This window comes from Myotis brandtii, unplaced genomic scaffold, assembly GCF_000412655.1.
Source record: "Myotis brandtii unplaced genomic scaffold, ASM41265v1 scaffold667, whole genome shotgun sequence".
Lineage (NCBI taxonomy): Eukaryota > Metazoa > Chordata > Mammalia > Chiroptera > Vespertilionidae > Myotis > Myotis brandtii.
The window spans coordinates 1,960,502-1,979,541 of NW_005370593.1; the positions used below are offsets into that span (position 1 = coordinate 1,960,502).

Sequence of the window (19,040 nt, forward strand, 5' to 3'; positions counted from 1 at the left end):
GTAAAGAAGGTAGAGGGAGAGAGAGATAGAAACATCATTGATCAGCTGCCTCCTGCACACCCCACACTGGGGATTGAGACCAGGAAAACTGTGACCTCCTAGTTCATAGGTCGATGCTCAACCACTGAGCCACACCGCTGGACCGCATACAATTTTCTTTCAAGATCATGTAAAATTAGTAGTCATTAGGATTATAAGCAGATAGTTTGTAGTTACTATTTTTAAAGTGATTGTGTTATCTAACAGAAAGTTTTATTGACTGCTTCTATGAATTTTAAGTCTTGCTATCATAAATAAAATTGTAGAAATTTACTTTTTTTGATTTCCTTTTTTCAGTTCCCTATGTATAGTTAAGAAAAAATGAAAATAAATGAACCATTTGTATTTTTAGGCTCGAATAGCATTTTTGCAAGGAGAAAGAAAAGGTCAAGAGAACTTGAAGAAGGATTTAGTAAGAAGAATAAAGATGTTAGAGTATGCATTAAAACAAGAAAGGTATGTGTGTCTCATTTTATTATATGAATAAATTAAATTAGAACACTTATTCTCTTTTTTATCATTGTACAAAGTATTCGAAAGCACTTTGAAAGATACAAAATACAAGATGATATTTTCATTTCATTGTTATATGAGGAAAGAAAAAAGGTTGAAATCTTTAAATTGAAATATCTTTTGTCATATAATCTAAGTCTTGGGATTTTCTTTTTACTTGGGTATATATGTTAGCTGGGTAATTTACCTCTCTTTTCCATTAACTTAAAGTGGTACATTTTTTCCTCCAACTTCCTTTGCAAGTAAAGTTGAAAGAAATACATTCATGCCGTTTTTTATTTGTTTTTGGAGAAATCTACCAGTAGTTTCTTAACTGTGTAGAAAAGGAAAAAAATTTTTTTCTTTCAACAATTTATTATTAAATTTTTCAGGGCAAAATATCACAAATTAAAATATGGCACAGAACTGAACCAAGGTGATTTGAAAATGCCAACCTTTGAATCAGGTAAACTCTATTCTTCTGTTGCCCCTGACCCCTTCCCAAAGAATAGTTTGGTTAAGCTTATTTTTATTTAATAGACATGTTCTCTTTTCCTTTGAAAGAATTGGTCAAATGATTGACTATTATACTACTACTGTGTAGAATTTGGGGGAAATAATAAATGAATAAAAGTAAGTAGTTTCATCTACATCTCAATCCTAAGGTTATTTGTCCTATTTTTGTTGTGTTGAAATCTGTGTAAAATTGTAGGTACATTTTTTATAGTAAATAGAGGTGAAAGGTAATGAAGTAATAACTCTTTCTCCACCTGTAGGCAATTATTGTTCCATTCTATGTAAGCTTAATTTTTTATTGAAAACTCTTTGTTTGGAGAAGCTGTGATTAACTCAGTTTAGTTCTAAAACATTTGGAAATTTAATTGAATTTGGAAATTGTAGAGGCAGCCAAATAAGGATAAGAGAATGAGAAATGTATCTCCAATTGGCCTAGCTCTTTTCTAAACTGATAGTGAATAGTGAGTCTGAGAGTACTATCTGATGAATAGTTGTGCAGAAAGTGGGGGCTGTATATAGAAAAGAGCTAATTTTAGGGTTCCATATGATTACAATTTGAGTATCCTAAAAGTCTAATAAGTATATTTTTATTCACATGATACAATATTTGAAAATAATACTAGTAATTTCTCAGGTATATTTAAAACCCATTTATATATATATTTTGATGGTACAAATTGAATTCTATGCTGTTGGAGGTTGGGTACTAAGACAAAAAGATGTCTTTTAGATATAAAATTTTTCTTCTCCTATGATTGTTTCCATATCTAAAAAATCAAATATGTATATGTATGGTACAGACAATAAAGCTTACATATGGGTTTGTTGTTGTTTTTTAGTTAGGTATTATAGTACATTTTATAACTTTAGTTCATTGGTTTTTGGTTTGATATTAAGTACTTAGAACTAGGCAGAACACTTCATATATATAACCTGCAGTTGACTTATTTTTAGATCTTCTCCACTTTCTAATATGGCTAGAATATTCAGAAAATAAGCAATCACTTTCTAGAACTCAAGAACTGTCCATACTGGGGGTGCATAAATGTGAGGAAGGAGGCTAGTTGCAGCCATATTTTCCTAGAACTAGAGTCAGAATTGGCTAGCTGGTCTCAGGGCAACAGTTTGTATAAAGCAAAATCATTTAGCAAATAAATCTTTCCTGCCCACACTGAAAGACTTGTTTTTAAACTTAACTATTGAAATTTCTTGAAATTGAGGAATAAAATAACATCCAAGTATTTTATTTATGGGAGACACACTAATAACAAAGTAGATTGTTTTTACAGAGGTAGAAAAACTATTCAGGATATTTAGTGGGAAAACAAGCAAAGGGATGGTCAGAAACACACCATGCAAACAAAGTGGGATAAAATCATTTACATCAAAGTCTAGATAAACATTAAGTGAATCAGTATTGCCTTTTATATGCTCAAAATAAAGCAAAATATAAAAAAGAAAAAATGTGCAAAATATTGATTTGGCAAAAGTACAAGATATGCATGTTTTTATACCCCTGTCTCAATAATAAAAAAAGGGGTTGTACCCAAATATCTAAAGAGCTCCTTTTTCCTTGCATTTAGATTTTTAAAAACTTGTAACAGTAGAAAAACAGGCAAAAGACCTGAACAGGCACTTGATAAAGTAGAATTTACAAATGGCCACGAAGCATATGAAATGATGCCCAATTTTATCAATAATTGAGGAAATACAACTTAAAAACACAGTGCAGTACAGTTAGACACCTCCCAGAATGGTTAAAATGAAAAAGAGAAAAAGTCAAGTGTTGATGAGGATGTGGAATAATGAGAACTTGTAGACCTACTGATGTTGGGATTGTAAATCGATTTGTCAGTGGTATTCCTAAAGGGAACATAGCATGCCCTGGGACCCAGTAATTCCATTCCTAGGTGTTCCACTCCCTAAAATGCATATGTATGTTCATTATAATGCTTGTATAAGAATGTTCATAGTATTTTTAATAGCAAAAAAAAAAAAACTAGAAACAACTGGAATGCTCTTCATTATTAGAATTCACAAATATATTGTGATATTTTAGCATAGCAGAATGCTATTTAGCAACAAGCTAACAAACTATAAATAAACCTGACAACATGGATGAGTCACATAAAATTGATATAATTGATTTAATGTTATTAAATTAAAAATGAATCTAGTTTTGGGAATTTAGGATAGTGTTGATGCTCTTCTGGGACTATCTAGTGACTGGAAAAGGGCACAAGGAAAGCTTTTGGGATGCTGACAATGTTTTGTTTCTTCATTTAGGTACTGGTTACATGGGTGTGTTCAAAAATTCATTGAGCTGTACGCTTACGATGTACTTCAAGAATATCCTTAGCAGCATTATTTATAATAGTGAATAATGGAAACTAATTTCAACATTAGGGGACTGGTTAAATTAAATAGGTATATACTTTCTATGGAATATTATGTAATCATTTTATATGATGTTAATCTATATTTATTGCCATAGAGAGAATGTTCAAGAGACATTGTCAAAAGCAGCTTATAATGCAGTACACATATTGTCTTTTTTTTTTTTAAGGAGGGAGAAGCTTAAGTGTGTATTTTCAGATGAAAAATATGAAATGATAAAGTCTTAAATACTAACTTTTGGTGATGGGATTTGGGGCAATTGTATTCTTTTTTAATTTTTTTTCTGTTATGAATTGTATTTTATGTGATTTAAAAATAACAAAATGGTATAAGTAAAAAATTATAACTATAAAAATAAGGTGACTATTAGAATGAAAGAATCATTTCTAGAAATTGTAGCAATTCCTTTGTTCAGGGGAAGAATGAGAAAATAATAATGGGATTATTAGGGTTAGAGAAGTAATATATCTGTAGAGAATATTTGTATTACTACCAATAAGTACTTGTTCATATGACTAAGGAGTCTAGGAGCCTAACAACTGTGATCCATTCTAAGTTCTCGACGTTCATTGAGGGTTGATCTTTAATGGCCCACTCTCCTTTATCTTTATTTTTATAATAGAAATTTATGGGAAAATAGTGCCCATAAGTAGTTTTGAATTTCAGTCTAAGGATACTTACTCAGAGCTTAACTGACCTGAAATTATACTATTTATTAAACTTTTAAAATCTATATACTTTGTTACCTGAGAATAAACATGACTTTTTACCTGTAGTAAAACTTTAACTTTTAGTTCTAAAAATGAAATTAACTATATACAGTCTACTGATACCAGTTCAGGATTGTTATTATATATACCTAATTTCTTACCTGTGTTGCTTTTGAATAGCTACTGTAAATATTGAGTATAGCTTTTTAATTTCAAAAGTATTCAACTCAGCAGAATTCTAGTAGTTAGAAAAGTAATAATAATATTGTATTTCAAAGCCTGGGCTTTTGATTTTTGAATCCTTGGTAGTTATAGTTAATGTACACGTGGCTTTTCCTAATTTTAAAACAGGAGGGTAGTACCTAAGTGTTTGGGTTATTGGGATAAACACATTTGAAATGAGTGTGATCCACAGTAAATACTCAATAAAAGTTCATTTTTTTCCTGTTCTTTATAAAAAATATTTAGGTGTATTTTTGTGGGAATTTTCCCCTTAGACAACTTTGGCAGTTATTTTCAATAGTTGAAATAATGTGTATGAAACTTGTCTTTTTGTTGTTAATTTTTAGAAGAAACCAAAGACACAGAAGCTCCCACAGCGCCTCAGAATAGCCAGTTAACGTGGAAACAAGGCAGACAGCTGTTAAGACAGTGAGTAATGGCTTATTTTTCAGTTTTAAGGATCTAGGTAGGAAGTGCCTATATTCAGTCACTTTTCAAGTGAAAAATTATTTAATGATACTGGTACAATGCATATAGTTTTTATATTGTTTTTTAAATGCTTGGATCTTTTTAAAGTTTGTTTCCTCTGAAAGTTCCCCAGGATGATGCTGTTTTTTGATTTACCAGGTAGTATGTTGTAAAGACCTTGAAGGCCAGAACAAAAACAATATAGAGCTCAAACTTGTAGACACTCCATTTTCATCACTGCAAAATTCACATATTTGGTTTTAAGTGAGACTGGTTTCGAGAAAGAATTTAACTGGTTATCTGAAACTTTAGGAGTGGCTTGCCAAGTTCCTACCCTTTACTTGAATTTTTGAGGAACCTCTTTTTGACGTTTGAATTGTTCGTTGTATTAGAAGTACTTCTGTGGCAAATCTTACTGTCTTTGATCTATTTCTTCTTCTCTCTTAGGTTTTGCAACTTTGATACTGGTGGTACTCCCAGTATCTTAGGTTACTTACAAGTATTCAACCTTCTCAACTCTAGACATCTTTACCTGTACTTAAGTAACCCAGTGACGTGTGGTCAGACCCTTGACCTTGTTATATTACCTAGAACTACCTCTGGGGTAGTCCATGATCCAACAATTATCTTAAATTCCACTTCTCACTCCAAGTTCCATGTTTTCACCCTCTGACTTTACCTTGCTCTTTAGACCCTGACTACTTTATTTTTTTTCATTAGCTCCTCTCGACCTATGTTTGGTTTCTTTTTTATTTTTGTTTGCTTTTCTTTTGCTTTCATTTCCCTAGCTCCGGCTTATACCCCATTATCCATCACCCTTTCGCTAGAACCCTTTGCTTTTTTGCTGCCCACTGCTTACCCTCTCTCAGCAGTCATTTTACTATACCTACTTGCAACATCCCCAGCCCTCATTCAGTTTATTGTGCTTCTACTTCTAAATAACTCTTGGAGAGCCCTGACCGGGTCCAGGTGGTTCAATTAAATGATACATCTTCTCATACACCAAAAGATTGCGGGTTTGATTCCCGGTCAGGGCATGTACCTAAGTTTCTGGTTTGAACCTAGTCAGAGCATGTATGGGAGGCAACCAATTGATGCTTCTCTCTCACATCGGTGTTCCTCCCTCCCTCTCTCTAAAACCAAACATATCCTTGGGTGATGATTAAAATAAAAAATAATAATAATTCTTGGAGAAAAATTATAGAATCTTATAAATGCCCTTGGACAAGGGCATATATTCATAGTTTCTTGTCCAAACATTGCAAAGAGCCTTTCTCCATAATCCTGGTCACCTCCTCCCATTGCCTTCAGGGGATATTGTAAACTTTTACCACATCTCAGCCCATTCTCTCTTGCTGTCATTAGAGCACCTCAAGTTCTACTTCACTGAAAATAGGAAGGCTGTCAGGTGCGAACACCTTAACTTTTTGCTTTTCTTTCTGTAAATGTATTTAAACCTCACATTCATCACCTCAGTTACTAATGTTTCATTCAAAGAAGCATTTATCAATTTGAACTCTCAGTGACAAAACTCAAACTAGTTTTAGTAAGAACATTGTTTGAAAGGATGATGGAGTAGCTAGCAGAATTGAGAGAAGTGCTGAATAACTGAGTGTCAGGAAGATGAGCGGGGAGTAGCACTGGCATCAGTGTTCGGTGGTAATTTAAAGTCATGAATTTCCAGGGACTGGAAAACGCAGGATTTTTTCTTATTTTCTGTTTTTCTACTCCTCTATGTATCAGTTTTATTCTTTTTCTGTTGAAAATCACTTTTCTCCAGATGGCAGGAGATTCCCGATTATAGAGTAATTTCTACGGAGTAGAATTGGCTTGACTTGGTCAAATAACTGTCTGTGTCGCTTATTTTTTACCTGGATTGTGTAATTTGTAATATCTTGGCTGCTCACTCAGACTACATGGTTGCAGTGTGGTGGAAGTTGTTTTCCCCAAAAGAGGATTGCATTTTTTAGAAGACTGCTATAGCTGTAGACAAATCAGTTGTATAGTATTTCTCTCATGAATGCCTAATCCCATTGCCTGGATTTAGATTCTGTCTCTTCTCACCTTTCTGTAAGAGTAGTTTATTTCCAGTCTTCCTTGTTCATTTCTCAACTGTGTAGGTTCCCATTTTCATGTTCCAGTGACGCTTCTATCATAGACATGTTTAAACGACCTTTTCTGTTCATATTTGATCTCTTGGAAACATTCTATATTAACTTCATTCCATTTGGAACTTTTTTTCTTACTTTCATGGTACTACTCTCTGCTATCATTTTTACCCTTAATTTCTCAAGTTCTTAATTTTTCTCAGTTTCTCTTATTCTTTTGCCCATTAGATATTTGTGTACCCATGCCTTCTGTTCTTACTTACGATTTTTCTCTGGATAATTTAATTTAAATTCATGACTTTAAATTACCACCGAACACTGATGCCCAAATATATATACTCAGTCATTCTCTTTTGAGCTTTTGACCTTTCTTATCATTGTGCCTAATAAACAGTGTCACTTTTATAGACACTACATAATTATGTGATAATTATCTTGTAAGCCAGATTTTGACCCATTCTTCGTTTCATTGAATAGAGCCACCATCCAACTATACAAGCTAGAAACCTGAAAAATTTCCAAAATTCTTATCTTTTTAAAACATATTTTTATTATTTTTGTTAATCCTCTCACCCGAGGATATTTTCCCCTTTCCTTCCTTCCTTCCTTCCTTCCTTCCTTCCTTCCTTCCTTCCTTCCTTCCTTCCTTCCTTCCTTCCTTTTTTTAAGAGAGAGTGGAAGGGAGGGGAAGAGACTGAGAGAGACGCATCAATTGGTTGCCTCCTGCACTGGCCCCAACCAGGGCCAGGGTGGAACCTGCAACTGAGGTATATGCCCTTGACTGGAATCAAATCCAGGACCCTTCAGTTGAAGGCTGACACTCTCTCCACTGAGCCAAACCAGCTAGGGCTCTTAGATCTTCTTTTATTCTACTAGCATACGTATTATTGCACCAAATCACAGATTATAGTTTGCTTACTTTTCTCACATCTATTTTTCTCTTAAGTTTTACTTCTTGTTGCATTAGTGTCCTAACCAAACTAGTCTCCCTGTCTTTACCTTTCACCTAAAAATCTTTTGTTCTTCTCTAAGCAGTATAAGACTCCTTTTTAGCATAAGAAATGCTAAGATACTTTAGATCGAAATTTTAAAATTTGTCACACAAAGACACTCATGACCCATCATCTATATTTATGTCATAATCCAGTCCCTTTCTTCTTTTTCATTTTGATCCTGGATTCTGGATTAAGTACTCTGGTTTAGATATACAGAAAATTTGAAGACCACAGGATGATAGAAATGCAATGAGATAGATAATTGATCCCAGAAGGAGAAGTGACCTATCCATCTAAACCTAGCATGTAACTATTCTGAGGTTTAGTTCTGCTCATTTCTTACCACTTTCCAGACTTGAAATATTTATCATCAACTCATAACGGCCTCTTAAGGCTCGCAGCGGTTCTCAACCTGTGGGTCATGACCATCGGAAAACACATATAGCATATCAGATATTTACATTACGATTCATAACAGTAGCAAAATTACAGTTATGAAGTAGCAACGAAATAATTTTATGGTTGGGGGTCACCACAACATGAAGAACTGTATTAAAGGGTCGCGGCATTAGGAAGGTTGAGAACCTCTGCCTAGGGCTTTTTAGGATTTAATAATTGACCCTTGATTAATGTTGCCTGTACTATTCACTTTCTTAATTAAATTTTGGTTTGTAATTGGCCTTTTTCTCTTAAAACTGGAACTAGTCTATAGAGAAGACAGTTATTGAGGCAAAGGAAGAATATATTTTATAGGATTATGGGTTTTTCTAAAATCCTTTACTGTAATTTTTAGTTAAGTTTGCTGGTGTTAACAATATGTGGGTTTTTATATTTTTAATTTTCTCTTTTAGATATCTTCAGGAAGTAGGTTACACAGATACAATATTAGATGTACGGTCTCAGCGGGTAAGGTCATTACTTGGACTGTCCAATTCAGAACCAAATGGATCAGTAGAAACAAAGAATTTAGAACAGATCCTGAATGGAGGTGAATCTCCTAAGCAAAAAGGACAAGAAATCAAAAGGTATGATATATATTTGTAGGTTAATATTGTTTATATATGGGCATTATGAATCTTTTTAGCTTCTTTTTACTACTGTTAACAATTTTTAAAATGGGTAGAGTTCAAATTTAAAGACTCTTCTCTCCCTAAATGGTACCACGGGCAAATAAATTTTCCATTTAGGTGCTTTTAAAATGGCAATAATTCTGAAATAGGTGCAAAATTAAAATTTAAGAATGATGTCATGTAGTTCAGAGTTATTTTAACATCCTGATTTTTACATTTTTCTGAGTATTTTCAATAAAGTATTATGCTACTTTGTAATCAGAATAGCAGTGGTTAGACACTAGTGTGAAAGGAATAAGGCTTTGTGTTCTGTTTGGGTTCAGATAGCTACCACACATACCATAAATTTCATTTAAAGTATATAATTTTATGGTTTTTAGGATGTTCACAGTTGTCAGCCATCACCACAGTTTAAGTTGTGAAAATTTTCATCACCCTAAAAAGAAACCCCATATTCATTAGCTGTCACTCCCCATACTCTTCTCCTACATTTTTCTCACCCTCCCCCCAACCCCTCAAGCAACTTTACTGATATACTTTCAGTCTCTAAAGATTTGCCTATTCTGGGTGTTTCATATAAATGGTTATTTTATGAGTGGCTCCTTTCATTTAACATAATATTTTTTAAGGGTTATACATGTTATAGCACATGTCAGTAATTTATTTCTTTTCATTGCCAAATAATATTCTGTACTGTGAATATACCATATTTTGTCCATCTATTTGTTGTCCAGTTGATTGGCATATTGGTTGGTTCTACATTTTGGAATAATGAGTAATGCTACTTTGAACATTGGTATACAAATCTGGACATGTTTTCAGTTCTCTTGGGTATATACTTAGGAGTGGAATTGCTCAGTCATATGCTAAATCTGATTACCTTTTTGAGGAATTTCCAGTTTTCCCAAGTGGCTGAATTATTTCACATTCCCACCAGAAATTTATGAATCCTGATTTCTATATTCTTGTCAGCACTTGTTGTTTACCATCTATCAGTTATGCTTTGGTTAATACAGACTTGATAAATGCAAGGAGTCAAGCAGGTGAAACTTAAAAAGAATTTTTTACCATTATATATTACATTGAATAACATAGATTGGAAGGACAAAGAAAAGAAAGAGAATGGGGAAAAAAATCAAACGAGTTCATTGAGTTCATCTAGACCTTAAGAAATTTATATGTACAATTTATAAACTAGCATTATTTTATATCTTAGATATATTTTCTGACACAGTTATTTAAAACATGTTCTGTAACTTTCAAGTCAGCACAAGTCTTTTGTTTAGGCTTTTTATTTCTGAGAAATAAGGTCTCTAACGGAAGCAATTTAGCATTTAATAGAACCTTTATTTTCTATACTCAGGATTTCAGGAAGCATAGAGTGTTTTTGTAGCATAAGAGGAAAAGAAAAAGTATTCTAAATTTTTAACTAAAGTTACTAGCTAACCAAGCTAAGTAGTTCATAAGATTTATAAATATTTTAGAGTAATGTAGTTTACTATGCCACATATGAATATGAATTAAAGATCCACAACAACTTCTTGCCTTTGCAAGATTAGGACCAGCAATTGAACCCATATGACTTCAGTGTGTGGGCGGACGCTCTAACCACTTAGAAACACCAGCCAGGACTTATTTTAAATGGTTTAGTTGGAGATCACAAAAGAGCTAATAGAGATTAAAAAGTGTGATAGAAAGAATTTATATGTAAAACTTGGGATATAAGGTTGAAGGACTCTCCCAGAAAAGGGAATAAAGAAAGTAGGACTGGGACTCCACCAAGATGGTGGCATAGGTAAACACCGGAGACTGCTGCCGCAAACAACCACTTCAAAAATACAACTAAAAGACGGAACGGACATCACCCAGAACCACAGGAAGGCTGGCTGAGGAGAGACTCTTCAACTAGAAGGAAAAATAACAGCACACCGAGGCTCAGAGGAGGCGCAGTGTGGAAAAAACTCAGGTGCGGAGGTGCGCGCGCAAAGCGGGCTGGTGGCTGAGAGCGCGGTTGTCGTTTTCGGTCAGGGGGGAGTCTCAGACTCTGAGCTCCAGATACGGGCGAATCGCTGGGGACTCGGACCCAAACGGGAGAAGCGGGAGTGTCTGGCATCAGTTGGAAGGCAGCTTTCCCTCCGAGGTTTGCAGCGGTTCCGGGGGTTCTGAGAAGCAGAGCCTCTGGGAACAGGACTGAGGGCACCATAACGGCTCCCTCCGCCCGCCCTGCCCTGTTGATCCCGCCCCGCCCAAGCCCTGCACAGAGCCATTTGCCAGATCGCCTCAGGCAAAGGCTAGATTAGCACCTCCCCAGAGGACAGAAGTTTTCAGCGGCAGACACAGCTGATTCACACAGCCAGTCGGCCTGGTGGTCAAATCCCTCTAGTATTAACTACAACAATCAAGGCTCAACTAGAACAAGACTGCGCACAAAGACCACTAGGGGGTGCACCAAGAAAGCATAAAAAATGCGGAGACAAAAAAACATGACAGAAATGGAGGATATAGAGCTAAAAAACGCAATTTTGAGGGCTTGCAATAAACTTCTGGAGAGCCTCACGAAAACTAATGAGACCCTCGATGCTATGATAAAGAAACAACTAGAAATTAAGCATACACGGTCGGAAATAAAGAATATTACACCCAATAGCAGACCAGAGGAGCGCAAGAATCAAGCCAAAGATTTGAAATGCGAAGAAGCAAAAAACACCCAACCGGAAAAGCAAAATGAAAAAAGAATCCGAAAATACGAAGATAGTGTAAGGAGCCTCTGGGACAGCTTCAAGCGTACCAACATCAGAATAATAGGGGTGCCAGAAGATGAGAGACAGCAAGATATTGAAAACCTATTTGAAGAAATAATGGCAGAAAACTTCCCCCACCTGGTGAAAGAAATGGACTTACAGGTCCAAGAAGCGCAGAGAACCCCAAACAAAAGGAATCCAAAGAGGACCACACCAAGACACATCATAATTAAAATGCCAAGAGCAAAAGACAAAGAGAGAATCTTAAAAGCAGCAAGAGAAAGAGACTCAATTACCTACAAGGGAATACCCATACGACTGTCAGCTGATTTCTCAACAGAAACTTTGCAGGCCAGAAGGGAATGGCAAGAAATATTCAAAGTGATGAATACCAAGAACCTACAACCAAGATTACTTTATCCAGCAAAGCTATCATTCAGAATTGAAGGTCAGATAAAGAGCTTCACAGATAAGGAAAAGCTAAAGGAGTTCATCACCACTAAACCAGTATTATACGAAATGCTGAAAGGTATCCTTTAAGAAGAGGAAGAAGAAAAAGGTAAAGATACAAATTGTGAACAACAAACATGCATCTATCAACAAGTGAATCTAAGAATCAAGTGAATAAATAATCTGATGTACAGAATGAACTGGTGATTATAATGAATCAGGGACATAGAAAGGGAATGGACTGACTATTCTTGGGGGGGAAAGGGGAATGGGAGATGCGGGAAGAAACTGGACAAAAATCGTGCACCTATGGATGAGGACAGTGGATGGGGAGTGAGGGCGGAGGGTGGGGCGGGAACTGGGAGGAGGGGAGTCAGGGGGGGGAAAAAAAGAGGAACAAATGTAACCTGAACAAAAAAGATTTAATAAAAAAAAAAAAAAGAATACCGGGTTTGGAAAACCAAGATGGCCCCATAGGTAAACACCGGAGATTGCTGCCAAGACATTATGAAAAAAAAAAAAAGAAAAGAAAAAAAAAAAGTAGGACTGAAAAGCTAGGAAAATTCAAAGATCAATCCAGAGAGCCAACATCTGACTAGGAGTTTCAGAAGGAAAGACCATGTGAAATGGTATTTAAACGATTGTTAAGGTAGTAATAAAAGAAAGATTTCTAGAATATATTTACAGATTGCATTTTCTTTCTTTTTTTTTTAAGTAACTGAATTTTTTTATTGTTTAAAGTATTACATATGTCTCCTTTTTCCCCTGATTGACCCCTCCCCCGCCACTCCCACCCAGAGAGAGGAAGGGAGAGGGAAAGAAAGATAGAAACATCAATGATGAGAGAGAATCATCCATCAGTTGTCTCCTGCATGCCCCACACTGGGGATTGAGCACGCAATTCGGGCATGTGCCCTGAATCTAACTGTGACTGGGAATCAAACGGTGACCTCCTGGTTCATGGGTCAATGCTCAACCACTGTCCCACACTGGCCGGGCTGGAATGCAAACTTCTTGTTTTTTAAAAAAATTATTTATTGTTTAAATTATTACATATGTCTCCCTTTTCCCTGAAAGTCACCCCCCAGCCACTCCCACACCCCAGGACAAGCCCCACCGCCCCAGTGTCTGTGTCCATTGGTTATGCTAATATACATGCATACAAGTCCTTTGGTTGATCTCTTATACTCCCCTCTCCCCCTCGCCTTCCCTCTGTGGTTGGACAGTCTGTTTGGTGTTTCTTTGCCTCTGGATCTATTTTTGTTCATCAGTTTATGTTGTTCATTATATCCCACACTAGAGGCCTGGTGCACAAAATTTGTGCACGGGTGGGGTCCCTAGGCCTGGCTGGCGATCAGGGCTTGTCAGGTTCCCTGCCTCCCTGCCTCCTGCCTCCTCCTTTCCTCGCCGCCCTTGCACCACCACCGTGCAGTTCCCCGCCTCCCCCCCTCCTCCATCCCTTGCTGCCCGCGTCCGCTGCCACCTACCCCCAGTTCCCCGTCCCAGCCTGAGCGATCGGGGCCTGCTTGCCAGGGGAGGTACCCGGGAGGTTGGCCGCTGCCCTGAGGAGGGAGCCGGCCCTCAGCCCCCCTGGGAAAGGAGCTGCGTCTACTGCTACCCACCCCCGGTTGCCCATCCCAGCCTGGGGGCTCAGCCCCGTTCAGGTGATCAGGGCCTGCAGGCTGGGGGAAGCTCCTGTGTTGAGCATCTGCTCCCTAGTGGTCAGTGAGCATCATAGTGACCGGTCATTCCGTTGTAACGGTTGCTTAGGCTTTTATATATATAGAAATGAGTGAGATCATGTGATACTTACCTTTCTCTTACTGGCTTATTTCGCTTAGCATAATGCTCTTCAGGTCCATCCATGCTGTTGCAAATGGTAAAACTTTCTTTTTCTTTTATAGCAGCATAGTATTCCATTGTGTAGATGTACCACAGTTTTTTAATCCACTCATTTGCTCATGGGCTCTCAGGTCGTTTCCAAATCTTAGCTATTGTAAACTGTGCTGCTATGAACATAGGAGTGCATATATCCTTTCTGAATGGTGTTTCTGATTTCTTGGCATATAGTTGGAGAGATCACAATACCAGATATCAAGCTATATTACAAAACCACTGTTCTCAAAACTGCCTGGTACTGGCGCAAGAACAGACATATAGATCAATGGAACAGAACAGAGAACCCACAAATCAACCCAACCCATTTATGCTAAATTAATATTTGACAAAGTAGGCAAGAGCATACAATGGAGTCAAGAAAGTCTCTTCAATAAATGGTGTTGGGAAAATTGGTCAGATACATGTGAAAAAATGAAACTAGATCACCAACTTACACCATACACAAAAATAAACTTAAAATAGATAAAGGCCTTAAATGTAAGATGGGAAACCATAAAAATCTTAGAAGACTCCATAGGCAACAAAATATCAGACATATGTCAGAGCAATATCATTACTGATGCAGCTCCTAGGGCAATGGAAGCTATGGAGAAAATAAACAAATGGGACTACATCAAAATAAAAAACTTCTGTACAGCAAAAGAAACCATCAACAAAACAAGAAAGCCCACTGCATGGGAGAACATATTTGCTAATACTATCTCTGATAAGGGTTTAATCTCCAAAATTTACAGGGAACCTCTTACAACTTAACAAAAGGAAGATAAATAATCCAATAAAAAAATGGGCAAAGGACCTAAATACTAGTAGACTCTTTTCAAAACAGGAAATACAGAAGGCCAAGAGGCATATGAAAACCTGCTCAAAGTCACTAATCATCTGAGAGATGCAAATCCAAACAACAATGAGGTACTGTCTCACACCTGTCAGAATGGCTATCATCAACAAATCAAACAACAATGGCTGGTGAAGATGTGGAAAAAAAGGAACCCTCTTGCACTGCTGCTGGGAATGCAGACTGGTGCAGCCACTGTGGAAAACAGTATGGAGTTTTCTCAAAAAGTTAAAAATGGAACTCCCATTTGATTCAATAATCCCACTTCTAGGAATACAGATTGCATTTTCCAGGATGTTTGAAAGGATTCCCCCCAAGTGCACTATAAAATTACTGAAAAAAGACCCATACAAAGTTCATCATCATGAACACCAAAAAGAAACTTCTCAAAAGAAACAGCATGTTAGCATGCAAGTAGAGTTAACTCTTAGACCCTCACAGTCCATCCTTGCTTTTTAATTTTTATTTTCCTAGAGACCAATGATGTCCATTATCTGTTTATGCCATCCATTTATCTTTCGATAGTGTCAATTTGAATAATTTCCTCATTTTTATTGTTTGTTATGGTTGAGATTTGAGTCTTTTTTGTATATTCTGGACACAGGTTCTTCATCAAATATGTGATTTGCAAATATTTTCTCCCAATCTGTGGTCTTGTCTTTAAATTCTCTAACAGTGTCTTTCAAAGAGCAAGTTTTTAATTTTTGTAAGTCTGATTCATCAATTCTGTCTTTTATGGATTGTGCTCAGTTTGACTTTTAAAGCCATGCACATGTATTGCTGTGATCAAATATAATTGTAAAACCTAAAATATGAGTTTTCACTTTAGAGTAGAAGTTTCTATTCAAGGGATAGCAGCACGTAATTTATGAAAGTTCAAAACAAATTCTCATATCTTAAATTTATTACAGCAGGTCTTCAAATAACATTTTCTTCATTGTTGTTTCTTTTTTTAAAAAATTTATCTTTATTACTGAAAGTACTAGAGGCCTGGTGCACAAATTCATGCACCAGTGGGGTCCCTCAGCCTGCCCTGTGGATCAGGCCGAAACCAGCTCTCCGACATCCCCCAAGGGGTCCTGGAGTGCAGGCCAGGCTGAGGGACCCCACCGGTGCATGATCAGGGCTGGGGAAGGAGGAAGGAGGTTGGCCAGCTGGGGAGGGACTGCGGTATTGCTCAGTCCCGATCTGCCAGACCCCAGCAGCAAGCTAACCTACTGGTTGGAGTGTCCTCCCCCTGGTGGTCAGTGCACGTCATAGCGAGCGGTTGAGTGGCCTTAGCATATCATTAGCATATTACGCTTTGATTGGTTGAACAGCCAACTGGACACTTAGCATATTAGGCCTTCATTATATAGGATTACAGATGTCCCCTTTTCCCCCATTGACACATTTCCCCCTCCATCATTGTTGTTTCAGTATGACATTGATGAGATGCAGTAAGAACTTATCTCTTGTTTATATCAATTAGCCTTTGATAAAACTGGTTTCATATTTCAGTTCCCTTGAAGTTGCGGAACCTGTCAACAACGTTAAGTGAGGACTTAACTACTGTATATTCTTTATATTTTTTGTTATTGAATATTTTATTTGCCTTTAATTCTCAAATATTAAAGATATTTTAAATGCTGAGCTAAAAAGTGTGTGTTTTATTATTGTGGTAGGTTTGTGTGTGTTTTTTTGTTTTTGTTTTTTGCCAATTTGCATTTGGAAACAGTCTCTTTTACATTCAGTGTTTATATAGATCCTTAATGTGCTGGATTAGGCAAAGTGTAGTAGATTTATTAAAACCCTCTGGCATGTTAAAGTGCTATCAAAAGAAATAGTCTTCTTGTATTATGTCCTTAATTTGAATTAATAGAACCAATCAGGGAGGGAGAAAACTGTAAATTTTATATTATTATTTTTGTTACCATGCACTCTTAGTGTTGATAAGGACATTTGAGATCATCTAGTTCAGTGATGGCGAACCTATGACACGCGTGTCACCTCATTTTTTTGGTTGATTTTTCTTTGTTAAATGGCATTTAAATATATAAAATAAATATCAAAATATAAGTCTTTGTTTTACTATGGTTGCAAATATCAAAAAATTTCTATATGTGACAAGGCACCAGAGTTAAGTTAGGGTTTTTCAAAATGCTAACATGCCGAGTTCAAAAGGTTCGCCATCACTGATCTAGTTCAACTCCCACATTTTTCCCCCTGCCTGTAAAGAAGTTGAAGCCAAAAGGTCTAAGTGGCTTGGTCAAGTTCAGGCAGCTAGCTATCTTTAGTATGTTAAGGATCCTGTTTTCTAGGTAAGAAAATTTGTGAAGCCCTGGCTTGTTTGGCTCAGTGGATAGAGCGTCAGCCTCTGGACTGAAGGGTCCCAGGTTCGATTCCGGTCAAGGGCACATGCCCAGGTTGCAGGCTTAATCCCCAGTGTGGGGCGTGCAGGAGGCAGCCAATCAATGATTCTCATCATTGATGTTTCTCTCTCTCTCCCTCTCTCCCTTCCTCTCTGAAATCAATAAAAAATATATTTTAAAAAAGAAAAGAGAAGAAAATATGTGAAACGGATTGGAATGTTCTATAACTGATTTACCATAAATTTAAATCTGGGCAGTCTGATAAATTAAACTTTGGCTTTAGTGATCAAACGTTTGGGCCAAACTGTAATAGGTTATAGAGTTATAAGAAATGCTCAATTTAAGTTGCTTGCTTATGGTGCCTTTATTTTGAGAAATAGTACCACATTTGAGTATCTAATAATACAGGATTTTACTTTGATACAGTAATTACTTAAAATATTTTGGACAGTAAACACTGGAGGAAACAGTCACTTTTACTTTAATTGTAGAGCATAACTAATCTTTCAGAATTCTCTTTTTGGGTAAAATATTTACACAATACATTTATAAATAGGTTGTCATTTGGATCTCTATACTACCTTCAAGTGCTGTTGTAAAATAGGAACCAGAAAGAAATATTAGAAGTAACCATTGGAATATTTGGATTCATCTTTTTCCCTTCATACAGGCCTTCTGGGGATGTTCTTGAGACATTCAATTTCTTAGAAAATGCTGATGACAGTGATGAAGAAGAGGAAAATGACATGATTGAAGGCATCCCAGAAGGAAAAGACAAACATCGGATTAATAAACACAAAGTAGGAACTTGATTTTCTATTCTTATTAGCTAAAATATATATGCTCATATATATCAAATAGAAATAAACTATTATGGATTACAAATGTATGTGTTGACATTCTTGTAGTTTGGTAAGGATTAATAATTTACTTTTGCTTATAACCTAAGAAACAGGTTTATCTGTTTTAGTGGTGATGTGGGTTAGATATAGGAGCAAAAGTAGTTTGGGTGATCCATTTGTGAATTATCATAGTAATGTACAATATTTCAAGTATGTAAAAAAAAGGATAGGGTCAGTTATAGTTTTTGGGATGTTACAGTGGTGTAGGGAAATGTCATTGTGTCTATAAAAGCAGTTTTTAATCTTTTTGCCACATTTTATATTTGTAATATATTCAATATGTGTAACATGAGTAAATTGACATTTTGTTTCCTTTTTTGTTTTGTTTTGTTTGTTTCTGTTCTGGGTGGTAAAGCACTATTATAATTACCACAGCTATTGGCTTAGTTAATGTTTTATTAGTTGTATCATATCTGTAAGTTATAGTTCAAAGTGAGTGAGGTCAATTCAGCATAACTTTTCCATTTAAGTGAGTGAGTGGGTTTTTTAAAAGGGTAACTGAATCCTATCTAATAATAGAGAAACATGGTAATTAACCGTACCTCTGACATGCTTCCCATTGGCTAATCAGGGCGATATGCAAATTAACTGCCAACCAAGATGGCGGCCGGCAGCCAGGCAGCTGAAGCGAACAGGAGGCTTGCTTGCTCCAGTGATGGAGGAAGCCAAGGTTCCCCACCTGCCGCTGCCAGCCTCTGAGCTGCACTCTAAGAAACAATGTTGCAATTATAGAAGCTAAACAAACCCCAGAGACCTGCTTTCAGCCGTCAGAGCTTGAGCGAGCAGGACCACAACAATGTTGCAATTATAGAAGCTAAACAAACCCCAGAAACCTGCTTTCAGCC

The 19,040-nt window shown here is 36.5% G+C and overlaps 1 protein-coding gene across 2 annotated transcripts in view; it reads left to right on the forward strand.

Annotated features, from left to right (window-relative positions):
* Nucleotides 1–357: 357 nt before the first annotated feature.
* STRN3 (striatin, calmodulin binding protein 3) overlaps nt 358–19,040 on the forward strand; it is a 68,530-nt gene continuing 49,847 nt past the window's right edge. For both annotated transcript variants that reach the window (XM_014528976.1, XM_014528977.1), the window contains exons 1-5: nt 358–495; nt 924–997; nt 4,724–4,805; nt 8,799–8,972; nt 17,964–18,093. In XM_014528976.1, coding sequence (XP_014384462.1) covers nt 467–495; nt 924–997; nt 4,724–4,805; nt 8,799–8,972; nt 17,964–18,093 — 489 coding nt within the window. In that variant the 5' untranslated portion in view covers nt 358–466. The remainder of the gene's footprint in view (nt 496–923; nt 998–4,723; nt 4,806–8,798; nt 8,973–17,963; nt 18,094–19,040) is intronic.